The 17,961-nt window shown below is 38.6% G+C and overlaps 1 protein-coding gene across 2 annotated transcripts in view; it reads left to right on the top strand.

Annotated features, from left to right (window-relative positions):
* Positions 1–17,961, top strand: part of HHAT (hedgehog acyltransferase) — a 116,955-nt gene that overhangs the window by 92,036 nt on the left and 6,958 nt on the right. For both annotated transcript variants that reach the window (XM_026072404.1, XM_026072405.1), the window contains one exon: positions 9,793–9,994. In XM_026072404.1, the coding sequence (XP_025928189.1) occupies positions 9,793–9,994 (202 nt within the window). The remainder of the gene's footprint in view (positions 1–9,792; positions 9,995–17,961) is intronic.

Raw genomic sequence — 17,961 nt, 5'->3', positions numbered from 1 at the left:
CTTTCCCCTCCTTCGCATGGTTTTATTTGCACATACATTTAAATTTCTGGCTATAGCTGCAGTGTTTGTGACTCAAATATTACCTTTTGCATTGCGATAATTTGTTGCTGTGTATTTAAAATTTCCTGATTGGTTTGTCAGATCCCTCAGGCTAAACCTGTTGGATCTGTTCTCCCATCCAAGTGCTGACTTCACAGACACTGGCATTTCCCACATAATTTCATGGTATAAGAGAGGGTTGTTATGCTTTCTTTTCAAATATGAAAAAAAAAGAGATTATCATTATTTAAGGGTGCCACTTCAAGAAAAGTAAATATTTCACTTTACTCTGCTTGATTAAATTTGATATCTGTTCTCACTTAAGTAACAATTTGGCAGTGGTGTTTGGTGCTGGTAAATAGAGATTGTACTGTACATCAGAGGGGATTGAATTCTGCTGCTGTTTGAAATGTTTCAGACGTAGGCTGTAGAGYGTATAAAAGTTCTTTAGTGTGAGAGATAATCTTAATTTAAGTCATCCCAGCTTCGCCAAGACGTCTCAATGCCTTGGCAGTATTTTATAACTGGTCCTTCCCCAGCACTGTAGACAATATATTCTAAGAAAGGTGAACTTGGGAGACATGAGTGAATTATTCAGCTTAGAACAGTTTCAGAACCCTAACTCTTTAAAGTTTATGCACGTATAACTGGGAGGAATAAGTAATACTACTTAATATTTAAATAAACACATTGATATTCATCATGTTTCCTGTAATATATGAGCAATATTTCTTCTATACTTCTGCTTTTCATCAAGTACATTCCTTTACTTTCTTGCAGAGATGCATTTTAAGTACATTTTGTTGATGTCGATTTGTAATCTTAACGTAGTAACACTGAGTCTTCACTGACTTCAGATCTCAAACTTTATTCTGGTCTTGTGACATTTTGTATTTCTGATGTTCAAGGAAGAGGTCTTTTCTGAAGCCTCCTTTCCTTGTTTATAGAACTATATAACCCAGTGAGGCAAAGGTATTGTATGGTTTGGGGAAACTATTGTGCTGTTTATGAAAAATAACAAAGTCCTTTGACGTGTGTGTAGAGAGTGATATATAAATGCAAAAGAGTCATCAGGCTCCCTGCAAAGAAATCTGTGAAGATTAAACAGTCTTTTCTGTTACCTAGCAAATTTCAAGGTTCTGTTAAGCTTTATCACCTGTCCCTAAACAAAAATATTTTAATAAGAAAATATAGGTCCTACTGTACTGACTGCAGTTCATGCACTCGTTTGGAAGAGGCATACTGGAAAAAGTAGTCGTTAAATGCACAGTGATGAGTGTATTTTAAGTGTCTTCTTTCTCTTTATATTTTATAATGTCTGTTCTGTAGACAATAAAAATGTCAATCTTTTGCTTCAAGGCTGGAGATTGCTTATTTCTGCTGAATTGCTGTGGTTTTGGACAAGGATTCCCTAGTGTTTCCTAACTTCAATGAAATTAGTGAACAGTTGGTATGCTGTGTTAGGTATGCACATGCAAGTGGATCTGCATTGTGTCCACTGTATCTGGCATACTAAGATTAGCAGGATGGCTAAATACCTTGTATTTATACCTATGGAATTTCAAGCGGCTTTCTAAGAGAGGGGAAAGAAAATGTAGCACTTTGTTGTTAGCATGGTCAAAGCAACAAATGACACACTCTTAACTTTTCACTAACTGAACCAGAAATAGTTTGGTATGTGCAAACACATGCACAGAAAAAAAAAAAGTACCTCAGAAATGGTCTCTATCACTATAGCCATAGTTGAAAACTACTGTAAAATGTGCTGTTGTGAATATACACTTAAGAGAGGGGAGATAGCAAGAGAAGTGACTTTCTACAAAAACTTGATATAGGAAAGTTATGCCTGTGCAAACTCTGCAGATTTGCAGAGCTCTGACTTTTGAGCTAGGCCATCCAGTGTAAGAGTCAGCAGAGGTAAAGAAAATGAGGAGAAAAAGATCTTGTGTTCCTAGTGTTGCTTATGCATTTTTTTTCTAATGATTCTTTAGAGCACAATGAGCAATTCCTGGTGCAGAGACCAGAACTAAGATCTCTGCCTCTCTCAAGGTAATGCCCTAGCTACAGACTTGTTCTTTCTTGCATACTTGCTCTTTGAATCTCGCTTTCTTTCCTGCCTAGTGGCAGGCTGGTAACAGACAACTGGCTGTTCTGGGAGGCAGGATTTGTTGGTCTCCTTGGCAAAGAGCCTGACCTCTACCATTTTATAAGCAAAGAGTGACAATGCTATTAATAGATCCGTCCTCCAGCCAGTTTTTCAAAAGAGTATAGCCTTAATGCTGTGCTGCATGCTGAGCTTAGATATTATCAGTAAACAGTAAGTATATTCAGAGCATCAGGAGTGAATTGGGCCCCTGAGGGGACTTAAATTCAGCACATCTTCAGGGAGCTCTGCAAATTCTGCATGGGATAAGCCAGGAGGTGGGTACTTCCCAACTCGGATCAGAGAGCATGGTGACACGTCACCCCTTCTGACCTCCTCCACAGTAGCTGAGCTTTATGGATTGTTTTAACAATAACATATTGCTCCTTCCATCACCGAAAAGGTTGGGACCCTGGTTTGGACTTCTGTGATTTAAATGGTCTTTCAGCTGTTTGGTCATATGGAACCTAAACCATTTCCATTGTGATCAAGGATAGTTTTGCATTTGACTACAAACAGATGGTAGACAGGGTTTCTTTCTTTCTCTGAGAGAAAACTAAGCATAGCAATCTATCGGTAATGAAACTCTTTCCATTAAAAGGAAGTATTATGATTTAGATTAACATTTCATTTGAAATAAATGAATCTCATTGAAAACATGAGCTTTCTTGGAAGAGTGAATTCAAAACGAGTTGTTCAATATTCCACAGTTATCTGCACTTTCACATACGAACTTGACTCAGATCATTTTTGATGTTTAATGTAAGGGAAGAAAAATACTTAAAATACTTTTCAGGTTTCAGCAGGAAACCACACACTCAGTTTTTGCTGGGAAACACTCTAACAACTGGAAAGTGAGCCAAAATTCAGATCATATTTATAAAGCAGGGGGTTCTCGCATGTGAATATTCTCATTAATGCTTTGTAACCCAAATGGACTTAATTTCTTGTTAAACATTTTTGTGGTAATTTAACAAGACTTGCCAACATTAGCTTAAATATTTTAAAGGTTCTGTATTTGTCAGAGGCTGTCTAAACATCACATTAAGCTGGTGAGGTGAGAGAATCTTATGGAGCTTAAAAAGTTTTACCAACAACCCAGCAAAACCATTAGACCATGTTAAAAATTGATTTTCACTGTAAGAACAAGGCTCACCTCTCCTAGCAGAAATTTTGCCAATTGATATTTTGAATATCTTTGGTTTTTTTTTTWATTTCAGGTGCAAATATGTGGGCTGCCTTCAAAGTCTTGTTTACAGGAGGTGTTTCTGTGATTTAAAACAGATCTATTCGTGCAAGACCTGGTTTTGCAAAGACTTACAGATGTGTTTTACTTATGCACTCTGCATAGTTCCATTAAAGTCAGTGACAGCATGAATATTTGACAAAATAGGAATCATAAGAGTTCACATGGAAGTAAGAATTTGCAGAACTGGAACTGAAATATTTTGATTGTGTTATAGAGACATGGCTTAAAATCAATGGTTTAAGACCACAAAAAGAAAACATGTTTWAAAAAAAAAAATCCTGATTCTAGAGGAAATTCCTCTCTAGTTCTAACCCTGTGTCATGCCACACACTTCATTTCACCCAAATCTCTCTCATGGTGACAATCCTTGGGTCAAATTCAGAAGCAAAATGAACAGTAATTCAGTTAGCTAAGTTATACTTAACAGTGTTCAGGCTAACTTTGAACACTGAGTTCTTAACTCGTCGTGAGGAACATTTTGCTGACTGAAAGGGTTGGATTCTCCAGGCATAATGCTGCCTGGACAAAACTTCATATATGTGCTTACAAATGGACACTAACACTGTATAGAACCTTATGCTATTTCTGGTTTTATGATGGCATTGGCATTTTCAGCATTGAGTGTTCCCAGAAAGAAAACATAAAAGGCTTATAAATGAACTTTAGTTACAAGAAAGCTGTGAAGAGTGACAATGGCTTTACTGTGGGAGAGGAAGCTAAGCATGTGTGTTTCGTACCGTTAGTGAAGTGTGTGGTTTTCTCAAATAATATTTACCACAATTTTTTCCATATTTGTTTGCTTTTATATGCCTTAAATGTGCCCTGAACACTTTGAGCCTTCTAATGCGCACAGCTTTTACTTCTGGTAGTATGCAGTGCCTTTCCCTGTTGTCATTAGCATAGGCCTAGCTGGGCTGGGATCATTCGGAGAGTGGGACTTCCAGCAGTCGTAACTTCCTAGTTGACAGCCTGAGCCTGCCTATAAATCTTATCTATTCTTTCAGCAGGGAATGTCTAGTTCTTATGAGCACGCAGGGTCACCCTGCTTATCGGATATCACTTAACATGGCAGCACTGTGTGGTTTCCAGAGAAGTGCCTTGGTCAGCCCCAGGGCTGCCCCATCCATCTGCAAGTCGAGGGCATGCAACTGGCACCCCCCACCCCGCGGTCTCAGCCAGGGGACTGGGCAACAGGCGCAGGAAGTGGTCCAGTGAGAAAAGCACTGCAGGGCTGATAAATTTGACCTTTAAAGTTTTGAGAGAGGTTGACTTTTGATTCCCTAAACTGATGTATTACTTTTAAATAATCACCAGCCTTTTTTTTTTTGATACTAAACAATTTCCACAAGTGTAAGCTTTGTGTCTGTAATTTTCATGGATCTTAAGGGAGGCCACTGTTACTTGTCCCTCTAAAATAACCTGGAGGGACAAGACCAGTTACCATCCTCTTCTCTTTGCAAAATACTTTGTTATTGCTTTTCTTCATTTATCCCTCTTTGGCTCATTGACCGCCAGATAACTGTTTTTGTTTTGTTTTGTTTTTTCTGGAATTTAGATAAAGTTGTTGCACGTTGGCACCACATTTTTCAGATGAGTCCGTCTTCCTTGCACATCTAAAATGTATTAAATGTGGTAAATGTGTAATTTGCTTATGAGCTGTTAAGAAATTCTGCTAGGAGGTTGTTCCTTTGAGTTGTGTTAGCCTGCCCTGAAGACCCATGATTAGTTTTATGTGCTAATAGCTCCCAGACTGGTGTCTTTGAGTTTATCCATGGATTTTCTATGATTAGAGATGGAAATAGTCTTAACCATTTCATGGAAGCTTAAAGTGAGATATTTACATAATTCTGTTCTGTATGTGGTGCAGCAAATTAGCATACTTTACAGTAAACTTTCCATATGTGAGTGTGAGAATGTGTACTTGCATGTAACAGGGTATGCCATGGGATGACCTGAAGCTGGGGGAGAATCCATCAGCCTCCTGCATGTGAACTAGTAATGCCTTCTAAATAGTTATCACCACTAACCTTTTAGTTTCTAATCACAGTACAGAAGGGCCATAGGATAGATTTGGGTTGGAAGGTAGTATTGATAAGAAGGAAAAAAGTTGAGAAGCGTGCATACGTATCAAGACATCAAATTGCTGTAGCCATTGCCCCATAATTGACATAAGGAGCCTAGAGAAATATGGGGGAAAAAAAAAGAGCAACTGCTGTATTTCTCACTCTCTCTTTTTTAAAATAGATTAAATAATTTCAATTTCATTCTCTTAGGTTCTATTGATTAGTGAACTGGAAGACAGAACTATTTACTTAAGGTATTATAAAGACCTCATTATTTCTCTTCCCAATCCCAGTACCTCATGTTCGAATCTGAGCTGTTTCCAATTATTGGAGATTCTGGATGCTACAATGGGTGCAAAGACTGTGTGCCCTCCTATAAGAAGGGATAGACATCCTGGAAAAGAAGATACTGCGTACCGGTGGCGTGCTTGTGTATCAAGCCATCCTCAGTTGAATTTGACCTTTGGGCAAGTTTCTTTTATCTGAAAAAGTTATGAAGTGCTAACACAGGTAAATGATGTATCAGTCACAGAACTGAAACACAGGGCAGACAGACCTGATTCTAGCTTTCTTATGTGTCCAGAACTGGGTATAGCAGCAACTTTGTTTTTCCTTTTTGGGTTCTTGTTTCCTTCTTTCAGCTGTAAGTATACATAATGTCTTATTCCTGAGCCAAAGGGCACAGCATTTCAATTTACTCCAGGAAGCATCTTAGGCTGAAACTTTGGCAGAAGAAAGTGTCTAGTAAACAATTTATTCTACTCTGTTTAGGATGTAATCATTAGTTAAAATGCATATGTTACCTACTGATAATACAGAAGTAATAATGTTTCTTCTGTCTTCTGGCTTAATAATGCTATTCACTGGTTTACTCTCCGTCACACTTTTCTTTTCTTTAGCATAAATATAGCTTTCTGAAATCAAATGAGTACTTTTTTTTGTAAACACATGGAAATTATTGAGAAATTAGATGCTAAATTTCCATATAAGCAAAATGCATTTTATAAGGAAAAGTGCTCTTGTGGTTCCTTTTAAGACAATTTTGGTTATATCAGAGTGCACAAAGTGGCTGGCATGAGCCAGGATCTGGCCGCTGACTGCACATTGTCTGAATTGCCTACTTGCTTGCAAACAGGCCTGTCTATGTAAGAATGTAAAAACAAGGATAAAACATGGGTATGATATACATATATGGCAAGGTGGCATATATATATATTTTTTCTGATGTGGTCAAAGCAAGGCTGATTCTGTAACTTAATAATAGATTGTGAATGATTTTTTTTCTGTGTAGATAACGTGGACAGACAGAACATCTCTTCTGACTGCTTGAAAGAGATGACTCAACTTCCAATTGTCAGTGGATGCTCTGACAAGCAAAGGCATGAGCATGCAGTCCAAAGGCAGCTAGTGGCATGCCGACCAGAACGCAAGAAATGTCAGCCAGCCTTTTTCCTGTTTCCTTCTGGTAGCTAGAAGGAGTGAGGGAGGCTTTGCCTTCTGCCTTGCATTTTTGCACCTGACTAGGAGGCAGAACCTCCACAGTACTGTGCAGAAAGGTCAGAATGTTAATAGATATTTCATGGCAGCATTTGGCTTCTATGCTTCTTCAGGCAAGTCTTAACAAGGATAGTGCAAGCAAACTTTCAATTGCATGCATGGGCCTCACTAGGAGCTAAAATTTCACTGACCTTAAACATTCACCAGAATTTGAATTAGTGCTGCTCAGTTAACTAACTGCTGTCATTAAACACTAAAAATCAGAAAATAGCCTATTTTTCTCTGCACAGTAAGCTGAAAGCCGTTCAGGCCAAGCTAAACGGAGTTGCAGTAGCACATGAGTAATGTGGCGTTCCTGAGCCTGTTACTGCCAGTCCCGGTGACAAGAGAAGCTGCTTGTGCTGACACATTGGCTGGTATCTGTGCAACAGCTTTCGTCTTTCAGTGGGAGGAAAGGGACATTTTGTATGGAAAATCAGAGCTACTTCTGCAGCGAAAGCTACAGTGCATGTGGTGGATTTAACCCAGTACCTTATGAGTTCAGGAAAAAGATTTCCTTAGGGCCTTTAATAAGGGAGCTATGTTCTCTCATGGACGGTGTCTGGGTTACTTTTAGATACTGTGCCTCGGTCACTGTACAGCAGAGGATGAATTTTGCTGAGAACGGCAGCATCAGCAAGGCCCAGTTTTGGGCTCCCCGTAGCGCCCATGAGTCTCAGTGGGGCTGGGTTATGCCCTGGCCACTGCGGAGCAGAGCTGCAGGGGCAGGCTGCTGCTGCTCCGAGCAATGTTGTGKCCGGGCTGTGAGCACCAGCTCTCAGCCCTTCTAGAGCTGGGCCGCGAGGCCGGCTGTGCCCTGAGAAATAAAAAATTATTCTTTATAACAGCCTTTCCTATATTCCCTTTCACAGTGTTTTCTGTTTTTAAGGAAGAGGGAAGGAGTTGTGGAAGTGTGTCCCGAGAGGTGCTGAGCTGCTTTTGTCTTTCCCTTCCCTAGTCCTTTAAGTAGAGGGAATTTGTCAGGACACCTGTGGAGCGTCTGAAACAGCCCAGCGGTGTGCGGCTGGGCTCTCTTCCTCCTCCCTGCCAGACCGTGTGGAAGGCCGTGCAGGGATCTGTTGGTTTACAGATTGCTAAAGTACACCTCTCGCTGTCAGACCTGTTGACCACTGCCCACATAGACTAATGACAGAAAACAGCAGTGGCTGTTGTAATTCCAAGTGTATGTTATTGTTCAACTGTTATATATAGTTTTATATATATCTATATGTGTGTGTGATGAGAAAAGACTAGACCTGAGAAGAAAATAGGAAGGGGAAAGAGAAGATAACTGCAACATATATAGACAACTGTTGACATTAATTTGTATTTATTTTCATACACTCAATAAAAATACATTCAAACTGAAAATCACTATAAATGAATCTGATTTTCCTGGTAGTGAGTGGAAGGAAAAAGGTATATTGATGTTATGTCTAGAGAGAATTTGGAGCATTTAAAAGTTTCTTTTGAATCATTTTTCCATTTACCCTTTAATTACTCTCATCATTTAATTTACCCCTAATGCTGTGTTTTGTTACTTCCTAGGATTAGGAGTAAAAGGCTATATTAATTTTTCTTCTAAATTTTTGAGGTAATATTTATCTCTGAACTTTGAAGCTAATCACCAGAGATAAAAATTTCTCTGGAGAAAAAATCATTTAATTATCTTAGCAAGTGAGAGTAGTGTCATAGATCAGTACAGTGTGTGATGCTGAAGAAATGAAGGAATGACAGCTAAAGAGAATTGCCACTGGCAGTTCTCAGTACATTGTGTGCTGCACATTGATACTCGTGAGCAGCATGGTGACTTCATTGCGTGATGAGGTTCTTCAAAGAATCTGCAGAAACATTCCACTTGTGCAAATAAGGACTGGACAGTGGCCATGCCTCGTGCTGAAACTGCCGGAAGTGGGTGCAGTGCTCTGGGCAGGAGGGAAGCGAAGTGACCCAGTCCTTCGATCAGAACGCAGTGTCAGCTTTCACAATCCCATTGCTTCTGGAACTTTTATTGAACAAATACTGCTTTCTGAACACTTAAAATAATCAATTAAAGACTAGGGTTCCAACTCCTGGATTCAATTTAAATACAGAAAATAATTGCATGCAGGGTGCTTCGCTACAGGTTCATTTTTAATGTTTGGAACATGTGCCATGAAGGTTATTTTGCAGACACGATCCTGAGAGTGCAGTTCAAGAACTGGGTAGGAAATATTTTTAGTTAATATAATTTTTAATGTAAGTTCTAAAAGAAAGAAATTATAAGTTTTTAAAAATAAAGCCTCTATGAATGTGTCTAAATTTCTGACATATGGAAGACATTTTTGGGGTTATGCCTATGTAATATGCCTTTATATAATGTTTTAAATTTTATCATTAAGAGTCTTGTAATCTAAATTCATATGAGGTAGATTACATGTATTTTCTGTGTGTATAAGCTGACTTGCAACTACTGCAGTTTTAAAAAATGAATTTTTGTCCTGCAAAATTTTGAGAATATAGTTTATCCTCCACATTTGCCTAACGCAGAGTTTCCTTGACCACAAAATAGTCTTTTTGCCAAATGGTGTATGCAAATATTTTGTGGAATGATCTGCACCTTTGCAGAAACTAGGGCAAGTTCTATAGATAGAGAATGTCAGGTAATCAATCAGATTTGTTTCTTATGCTACTCCATAAAAAAATGTATTTTGCAGCRGTTGCTTTTCTGAGATTTTTATGAAAGCCCTAATAACACTGCATGTCTGTCATTTCACCTACAGGTACATTTACATCCCAATGGGAGGATCTCAGGCTAGCATGCTTGGGATGCTTTTCTCCACAGCACTCACTTTTGCTTTCGTGAGCTATTGGCATGGAGGCCAGAGCTACCTTTGGTACTGGGGGACTCTTAACTGGCTCGGAGTAATTGTGGAAAATGGCGTCAAGAGGCTACTCTCTGTTCCACTTATTCAACACTTAACTGTAAGTTGAAACTCTTTTCACTTTGTCTTCGTGTTTTCCTGGCTTTGTGCTCCTTTGAAGTTACTGGTTTGTTATCAGCCTAGGTTAAAGCTCACCAGTTAGTGTTCCCTTCCCCAGCCTCCCCTTATTTGAGGTAAGCCATGCAATGAGAACTTGGCAATGTATCAGTTAGGCAAACACTGAAACGTGCATGGGCTTAAAGGCTTCCTGTGCAGTTCTAGAGTAAGCAACAGCTTGTTGATATATGCTTAAACAAGAGCCAGTTTTAATACATATATTATGATTTCATTCAGGATGGCCTTAAAATATTAATCTTCACCAAAATTAGGAGTTTATTTGTTTAACCAGGTGTCTTTTGGACAAATGCATGTGTAGCAGCTGTTTGCATCTGGGAAAAAGTTTACGCTGGAAATCTTATGCCACTAAAGAGTCAAATAAAATATTATTTTGCCTTTGAAGACATCTGATATTTTCACTTTACTTATAGTTTAGACCTTCATGCTGTCATTTCAAAGGGCAAAATTGACTTTAACATGCAGTCATATGCAAAAAACACTATTTGAATTTTGATAGTCATTTTAGTCTGCAGGTTTGCTCAGTATTAAATCCCAAATCTTCTAATAACTATTTGTAAGAATAAATAATTCCTGTAACTCATTTCCTTAGAAGTGACAAATGCCCAGAGTTCTTTCTCCTCTGTGATACTGTGGTGGTGGTGACTCGTTTTCCAATCTGATAAAGTCCTAATGCTGAAGTAATCATAATACTTGTTCTCCCCCACCCCCTTTCAACTTTCACTGTTGTGGCATCCTATGTGTGGCAACTGATACAGCTAAGTAATTTACTAGCCGGTAACAGGCACTGCTACCTTATATCATCCATCTGTCCATCACTGTGAAATTGGTGAAAGTCTGGAGGCTGCCTTTTTCCTTCCTCGAGAATGAGCTTATCAGATCCATTAAACTGTCCTCTAGGAAACTGAATTTCACCATCTCACCAGCTGTATACATTTGTCACTGGACTAGAGAACAGCATAGTTTCTTAGGCATCCAGCTTTATGGGGAAGACATAGGTATAGGTTCTTTCTGTACTCAATATCACTGTTTGAGAAATTTGAAAAGCTCTAGGGAATTAAGTGCTTAAATGCCTTTGAAATGAGAAGGATGTAGCATTATGAAGGTGAGGTTGTGTGTGTTGGGTTAATGACTAACACACAGTTCTAATTACAGTTTGCCAGTGCTGGCAACAGCGTTCATTTTTGTGTAAATTAAACCCCTAAATATGACCAAGTGCATTTTCCGCTTCTCCCTCCCTGCACTTTCATTACGTGTTGTTAATGGCCTAGCCAGTTTCTTCTAAGACTCCCTTGTTTGCCACTTCTGTTTGGAAACATGGCTGTAGGCCTTCCTTAAAAGGGACTACTACTTCTTTCCCTGAAATATTTCTGAAGACAACATTTTTAATATGAATAGTTTTGGCATCTGAATTATTGCCCACCATAATGAATAAACTGGTTCATCTGTGTTGCTAAATTGGGCAGATCTTGCTGCATATGATTATGGTTGAGTCATGCTTTGCCTTGTGTCTTGAAGGTTTCTCTACAACAATGCTAGCTAGAAGCTTTGCCACCTACCCCTTGCTGCTGCCCCCTCACTCTTCTCTCAACTCTTGTTTTCCTCCTGGAAGCTGACACTGGAGAGCAGATCAGTAGTTGGACYCTTCCTTATCAAGGGGTGGAGTGTGTGATGTTCTCTAAGAAATACCACTTCTGTGGAAAATGTGCTGCAACTTCCCTAATGATGTTGTCTTTTATAAATTTCTTTTTTTCCCTTATCATCTGGCTCTTTTTACTTTTGGAAGCATTCCCATATTCCTGACTCCATGAGAGCCCAGTCACAGTGGCTTTGAGAACCTCATTTCTGGGTGAAGATTTTTCACATAGCTTTCAGCTGCTGACAAGCTGAAGTCTTTTGCAGGCTTGTGCTTCACTCACTCAGTGTTGCCCCTTGAAGGCTATTTTTGAAAAGGAAAGATTATTTTTGTCCCCAGAATAGCAGATGAGTTTCTGAGTAAATACAAAGAACAGATTTGTGCTTTTTTTACCCAGTCTATTTACCAAAGCTACTCCTATATTGTTGTTACAGTTGAGTTACAGAATTTAGTTGAGCTGGAGGTGTTTATTTGGTAAAACAGATTTTAAAAAATAAGCTTGAAGAACAAGTTTTTTAGAATGAATTGGTCACAAAACATATGAGTTACTTAAAACTACTTTAGTTTTTTTTCCATGTGTTCTCTCACTTCTCTTGCAAAAGAAAGATTAAGAAATCTAAATAAAGCACATCTGGTTTTTGTCTTTCACTAATCTTTGTGCTGACTAAGAATATGTATAAAAAGAATTGGGCCCATTTATACAGATTTTATGGTAGTTTGAAGCTCAACACCTCAAACATAACACAATATGGGCAAATAACACTTTTGCAGCTTTAAATTCAGTCTGACAGCTTTTGAGTGTCATCTCAGGCAAATTGAACTGGAATGAACAAGGAAGCATGGGCATTATTCATGAGAAGTAAAATCAGCATGTAAACAAAAATGTCCTCAGTAAATTCTCTGACCTGAAAAGTTTGATCTGTAGCTTTTCATTTTTACTGATTTCAAACAGCACCTGGCTTCCTGATTTCAGCCCTAAAAAAGCTGATGTTCCTTCTTGTGCAGTTTGCAGCTTCCATTGCGTAGAACTTTTGTGATTCATTGAGTTTTGCTGGGAGAAGCTCTCTCTTTTATCTTTTTTTTCCAGAGACTACTACTTTTACATATCAGTAAATTACAGCTAAATTCAGTAATATTTTAATCCTTTTCATCAAAACACTGTATGTAAAACAATAATTACTGTGCAGCATAAGCTAGGGTGTATCTGGGAACTTTGTTCTAAACTGGGGAAGTTTCACTGGATTTTATCAGTTCTTTTCAAGAGAAAATAAAAACAAAGATATTTAGAACCATACTGAGCAAAGCAGTGTTTTGTTTCACTGATGCTGTATTAATTTCTTACACATGAACAGACACCCCAGTAGTAACTCATTTGAAATCAGTGACAGAATTTCTATTGACTTTTAATAAATAATGGGTCAGCTTTTTGAAGGGGGGGGGGGAAAGCTTATGTCTAAGATTCTTCCAGAGATTTCAGTATTTCCCCTCCTTTTCCTTAAGGAAAACAAAATATAGATCTGCACAAGACATTAGATCTTGGTTTAAAAATCCTTTTGCAATGATTTAAACCTCAGAATAGCTGACATCTTGAAATTAATGGATTTTTTAAAAGGAAACACTTGGAAATTATCCAAAAGAAGATATAGCAAAGAGGATGAAGTTGGTGGATTGTTAAATTTAATGTTTTAATCTCAATTGAAACAGTACAATTTATCTTAGTTCCTTCACAGTAAGGTAAAAACTTGTCATTCAGTCTAGTAAGATTTTTTTTTTTTTTTTTTAAAGTTGTGGAACATAAAGATCTCTCTTCTAAAAATCATGCTATAATGAATTTCTGGTTTAATATCTTATTTCTAGCTTTATTTAGTAAAGAACTAAATACACCCTAATTCAGTTTAAGAAATCAACTGATTTTAAGCATGACTTAAAGTAACTTGTACTATTCTTTCAAGTTTTTTGTTTTCTGAAAGTATAAAAAAACCTCMGATTTCTGTATTTTCATTTATGACTAGGACAAGGTACACTAAGTTTGTTTTAGTGCACTATAAACAACATTCTTTCCCTCTTTCTAAAAGATGACATATTTTGTATAATGATGTGCATGCTTTTGCTTGGTGTGTTAGATCTTGGGGATCTTTTCCCTTAGAAATATAAACTGCATATATTTGTCCCTATAGTTAAATATCACTATTGTACAGAGTACCAGAGACATGGTCAATGATTATTGGCATTCTGAGCTTTGGACAGAGCAGCATTTTAGAAGTCTTTTTAAAAGTTGAGAGTGGTAAGGGGTTTTTTTTGTTTGTTTGTTTGTTTGGGGKTTTTTTTGTCTGTTTAATTTTGTTTCCCCTGTTTCTTTTACTTGGAGCATCAAAAATTCTATAGTTGTTCATAATAAATGATGCAATGATCCTGCTGGCAGTGGACTGGAGATGGAAAGCTACTCACTGGTGCACCCTGCCTCAAGGCTGTGGTTCTACAGTCAACTAAACTTAAAAGCTCACTGCTATTGAAGTGGGGAAAAGTTTTATTTCCTCCTTTCCTGCATCCTCCTTTGCACTGTTTCTTGTTGGCATCTTTGTTGAGCTGACTCCTCAGCTCTTTAACCCAGGAGAAAACTTTCCTTTCTTTGGTTATTTTATTGCTAGGCAGTGAGATGATTTGCCTCAGGGAGAGGAGTCTGAAATGCACCTGAAGCAGTACAGAGTGAGAGGTGAAAGCTTAGGAATGGGAGTGGGATAGGAGGAGCTCAGGTACTCAGAACCTCACCCTACCAAACATACATAAGCAGGGGAATAAGTAAGTTGAGCCCTCCTATTCAAACCCAGTGGGACAAAGAAAACAATTGGGGTCTGCCACAGTAATCACTTAACCCTATATTAGGGCTGTAATATAGCTTAGTCAAGATAAAGACTCCTGTGACTTTCACAGTCAAGTCTTATGTACATTGAGCAAATTAATAACTATCTCATTAAATGGCAAATTTCTTTTTGCAAGTGTAACTTTCTTTAAGCTCTCATGAGAAGAGCTAACTGTAAAATTTCTTTCTGCAGCTGTCTGAGGCAAGATCTGGCCAAACATTTTAGAGTTCATTCAAGAGAAGTATGCTGAGCACCTTGCAAGATCAGATCTTCAGTAAGATCTCTAGTAAATAAAGACCCTGCTCAGCTGTTCTTCAGCACATAGTAGGTTTTGATCTTTTTTTTTATTTGCTAGAAAGAATACTTACATCACTGGTTTACAAATGTCAGGAGCCTGGCTGGTCTTTTCTCCTTTAGTAATAGTTTCATATGATTCCTGCATGTTTTTATTGCAACATATTCATTCAACTAGATGACAGGTATTTCCGGTGATACTTTCTTCTTAACCTCCTTATATGCTTGGTGTATAGTTCTGTTTGGTTTGTCTCTTCACTCTCTGAGAATCTATAAGAACATAAGGGTAAGGTAGTTGAATAAAGTACTTTAATCAGACTCTTACTCTTTAGTGCAGAATTGTTTTTTGAGGAATGAGTATCACCCATAATGGCAAACCCCAGACCAATGGGTCTCCGGGCTTGGCATCACACTCTAAAGAGCGAATAGTATGTATCCTACCTTCATGGAGGAATGACCCAAGGGTCAAATGCTCTCTAGCTGGGACACCTCCCMCMCMCACACACACACACCTTGATGTCAGCCRTATCATTGGCCTAACCAGAACTCGCTACTATCCGGAGTAGATGTCCTCTGACTCAAAATCAATAGGAACTCCTTTCCCTAGATATGAACATTAGCCAGACCAGACTTGTGATGACTGATGTTACATGGTATCTAGAGGCAGCAAGCTCAGTTATCAAGGTGAAGGTGCCGTTTCATATGGAGCTGCTAAATGACCTTCAGAGGTGAACCTGGGCAAAGCATGTTCTAGTCTGATGTAAGAACAGCATTACAGGTGGCTAACGGTAGAACTGTGTGTTAAAGCTGCATGATGCATCCTAACTTTTTTTCAGTGGCTTATAACTTTGCCAAACTATAATTCTGAGTCAAATAACTCTTGCCACATTTCTGTTTTTGCTTGATTTTTCCTTTCTCCTCCACCCTCTCATTGTAAAGGTTTGTTTGTCTTCATGAAAGTCGATCATAAAACAGTGGCAGAGCCCTGCTAAAAATGTGTGTACGTGTGTGCACACACACACACATGCTCTGACTCTTGTGCCTTTTACTTAGGGAACTTCTTGTCCCAGACTCTGTAACAAAGACTGAAAACCTGGTAGGTGTTGTCTTGTGTCAGGGACGAGCATATGCTATATGATACAGGCTTTAATACAGCAAATGACAAATGCGGCTGATGTAAGATTTCAGAGATAATATTCTTTCTATCATTTCTTGTCATTTGAGTGCTAGCATCTATTTTTTTTGTCAAGTCTGTGTGAAATATTAATTACTTTTGATGCCAGCAATGGAGAAGCTTTTGTAATTTTCCATCTTTCTTTAACTAGATAATTGCTGCTCTGCTTCAGAGAGCAATGTCGGCTGGAAACCCCCTCACAGTAGCTGCTCTGTTGCCATGACAAATAAATGTTCCTCCCACCAGCAGCAGCATTTACTTCCTGTTTTGTTTTGGACACATCAGGCAGTTTGGTGCTCAGGCCTTAATGCAATTTGAAGAGCAGGTAAACCATGCTACAGAGTGATGCTGCCTGTGCACTTCTCTGTTGCTGTTGCGTTAATACAGTCTCTCTCTGTTGTTCGCCTTAAAAATTAGTCCGGACAATAAATCTCAGCATTTATGGAAATGCAAGTTAAGATTGCTGGGGTGTTAAGGAATGGTTGCATTCTCCTGTTGTTCAGCTGTGCCTTTCAGAGCCTTATGCAGTAATGCACAGCATAACTCTGGACTACAGAACCTTGCTATGTGGAAAATTACTTCTATATTTGCTGAGAACGTTTATCGGGTGTTTCTGTGGAGATTATTACGAGGTGTCTTTTATTTATTAACAGTTTCACAGCAGCAGTGTGGGAAGGCCGTAAGGGCAGGATCCCATGTGCAAAATGCTGCGCTAATAATTAGTAAAGTTAATTCTTGTCCCAATTTGGTTAGAATTTGAACGGTGAAAACATAAAACGTGGATGAGGGAACTGAGGGAACTAGAACGAGCAGACTGGAAACCAGAGGAACAACAAAAATGATGCAAGGATGTGGACGTGGAGAAGGGTGCACAGCTCGACCTGGAAGCTGTCCTACTCAGTGAGATGTTAGGCACTTTTATAGGAATATATGCAGGGCCATTACTTTGTTAAATTCACTGCTTTAAAGAAAAAACAAGAAAGAGAGTGGTGTATTTGAATGCCGTTCATTTAGCACTTTTCACAAGCTGCCACTTTTAAAACGATTGTTGTTTGGGCAGGTTCTTTTGAGGTGAAGAGGAAGTGTAGAAGCAAGTACAGAAATTTACTTCTGTGTATGTAAAACTTTCACACATGCATCTTTAAGTGTAGTGCATACGTACCAGCTGGTAGGAGGCTTTCTTCAAACAGAAGTGTGGGTTGGCTGTTTGCTGAGAGATGCTATAAATACAGATCTTTTGGAAAATCTAAAAATGAACTGGTGCTAGTGCAAGACAGCGTTTTGTTGAGTGACTGTTTAGTAAGACAGCAATAGAGATGAGTATCTTCTCAAATACCATATATAGCATTTATTCCTAAATTCAGAAACATGTTCTATTTGTGAAAATAGATCTTAACTGACAGCTGCTTGATTTTAATTGTGTGGTCCTCTCCTTATACAAGTGATGTGCTGTCTGTAGGGAATTACAGGTCGTTTGCATCATCCTGTCTCTTTGAAAAATGTTTTCAGTTCTCTCCTTCCCTTGTGAACCTTCCAGGAGCTAATCTCTACTTTTGCTTTGAAAGTAAAATATATACCTTGAGAAGCAAGAGGAGATGACCTTGGGCCATAGTTAAACTGGGGGAGAAGGGAGGGAACATCCACACCAAAACAAAATGCCAGAAAAATTAAGTTAACAGAAGTAAAGGGGACTGGATCTGGGTTAGAGCTAGATGAAGAATGGAGCAAACAGGCATGATTTCCATGATTAATGAAGAGTACAGTACATCTTGATAGGAAATTAAATGCATCCTTCTATTTGTGGTAGCTGTGGATGGATAAGATCTGGTAGCTCTTCTAGTCCACTTTCTACTTGCAGGCCTGTTCCTTGTCTTGTTATTGTTATAGCTCTGGTTATTCCACAATTTTGGGGTGGGGGGATATTTTGC

This window comes from Apteryx rowi, unplaced genomic scaffold, assembly GCF_003343035.1.
Source record: "Apteryx rowi isolate R43461 unplaced genomic scaffold, aptRow1 scaffold_34, whole genome shotgun sequence".
In the NCBI taxonomy this organism is placed as follows: domain Eukaryota; kingdom Metazoa; phylum Chordata; class Aves; order Apterygiformes; family Apterygidae; genus Apteryx; species Apteryx rowi.
This window is presented reverse-complemented; position numbering and strand designations above follow the sequence as displayed.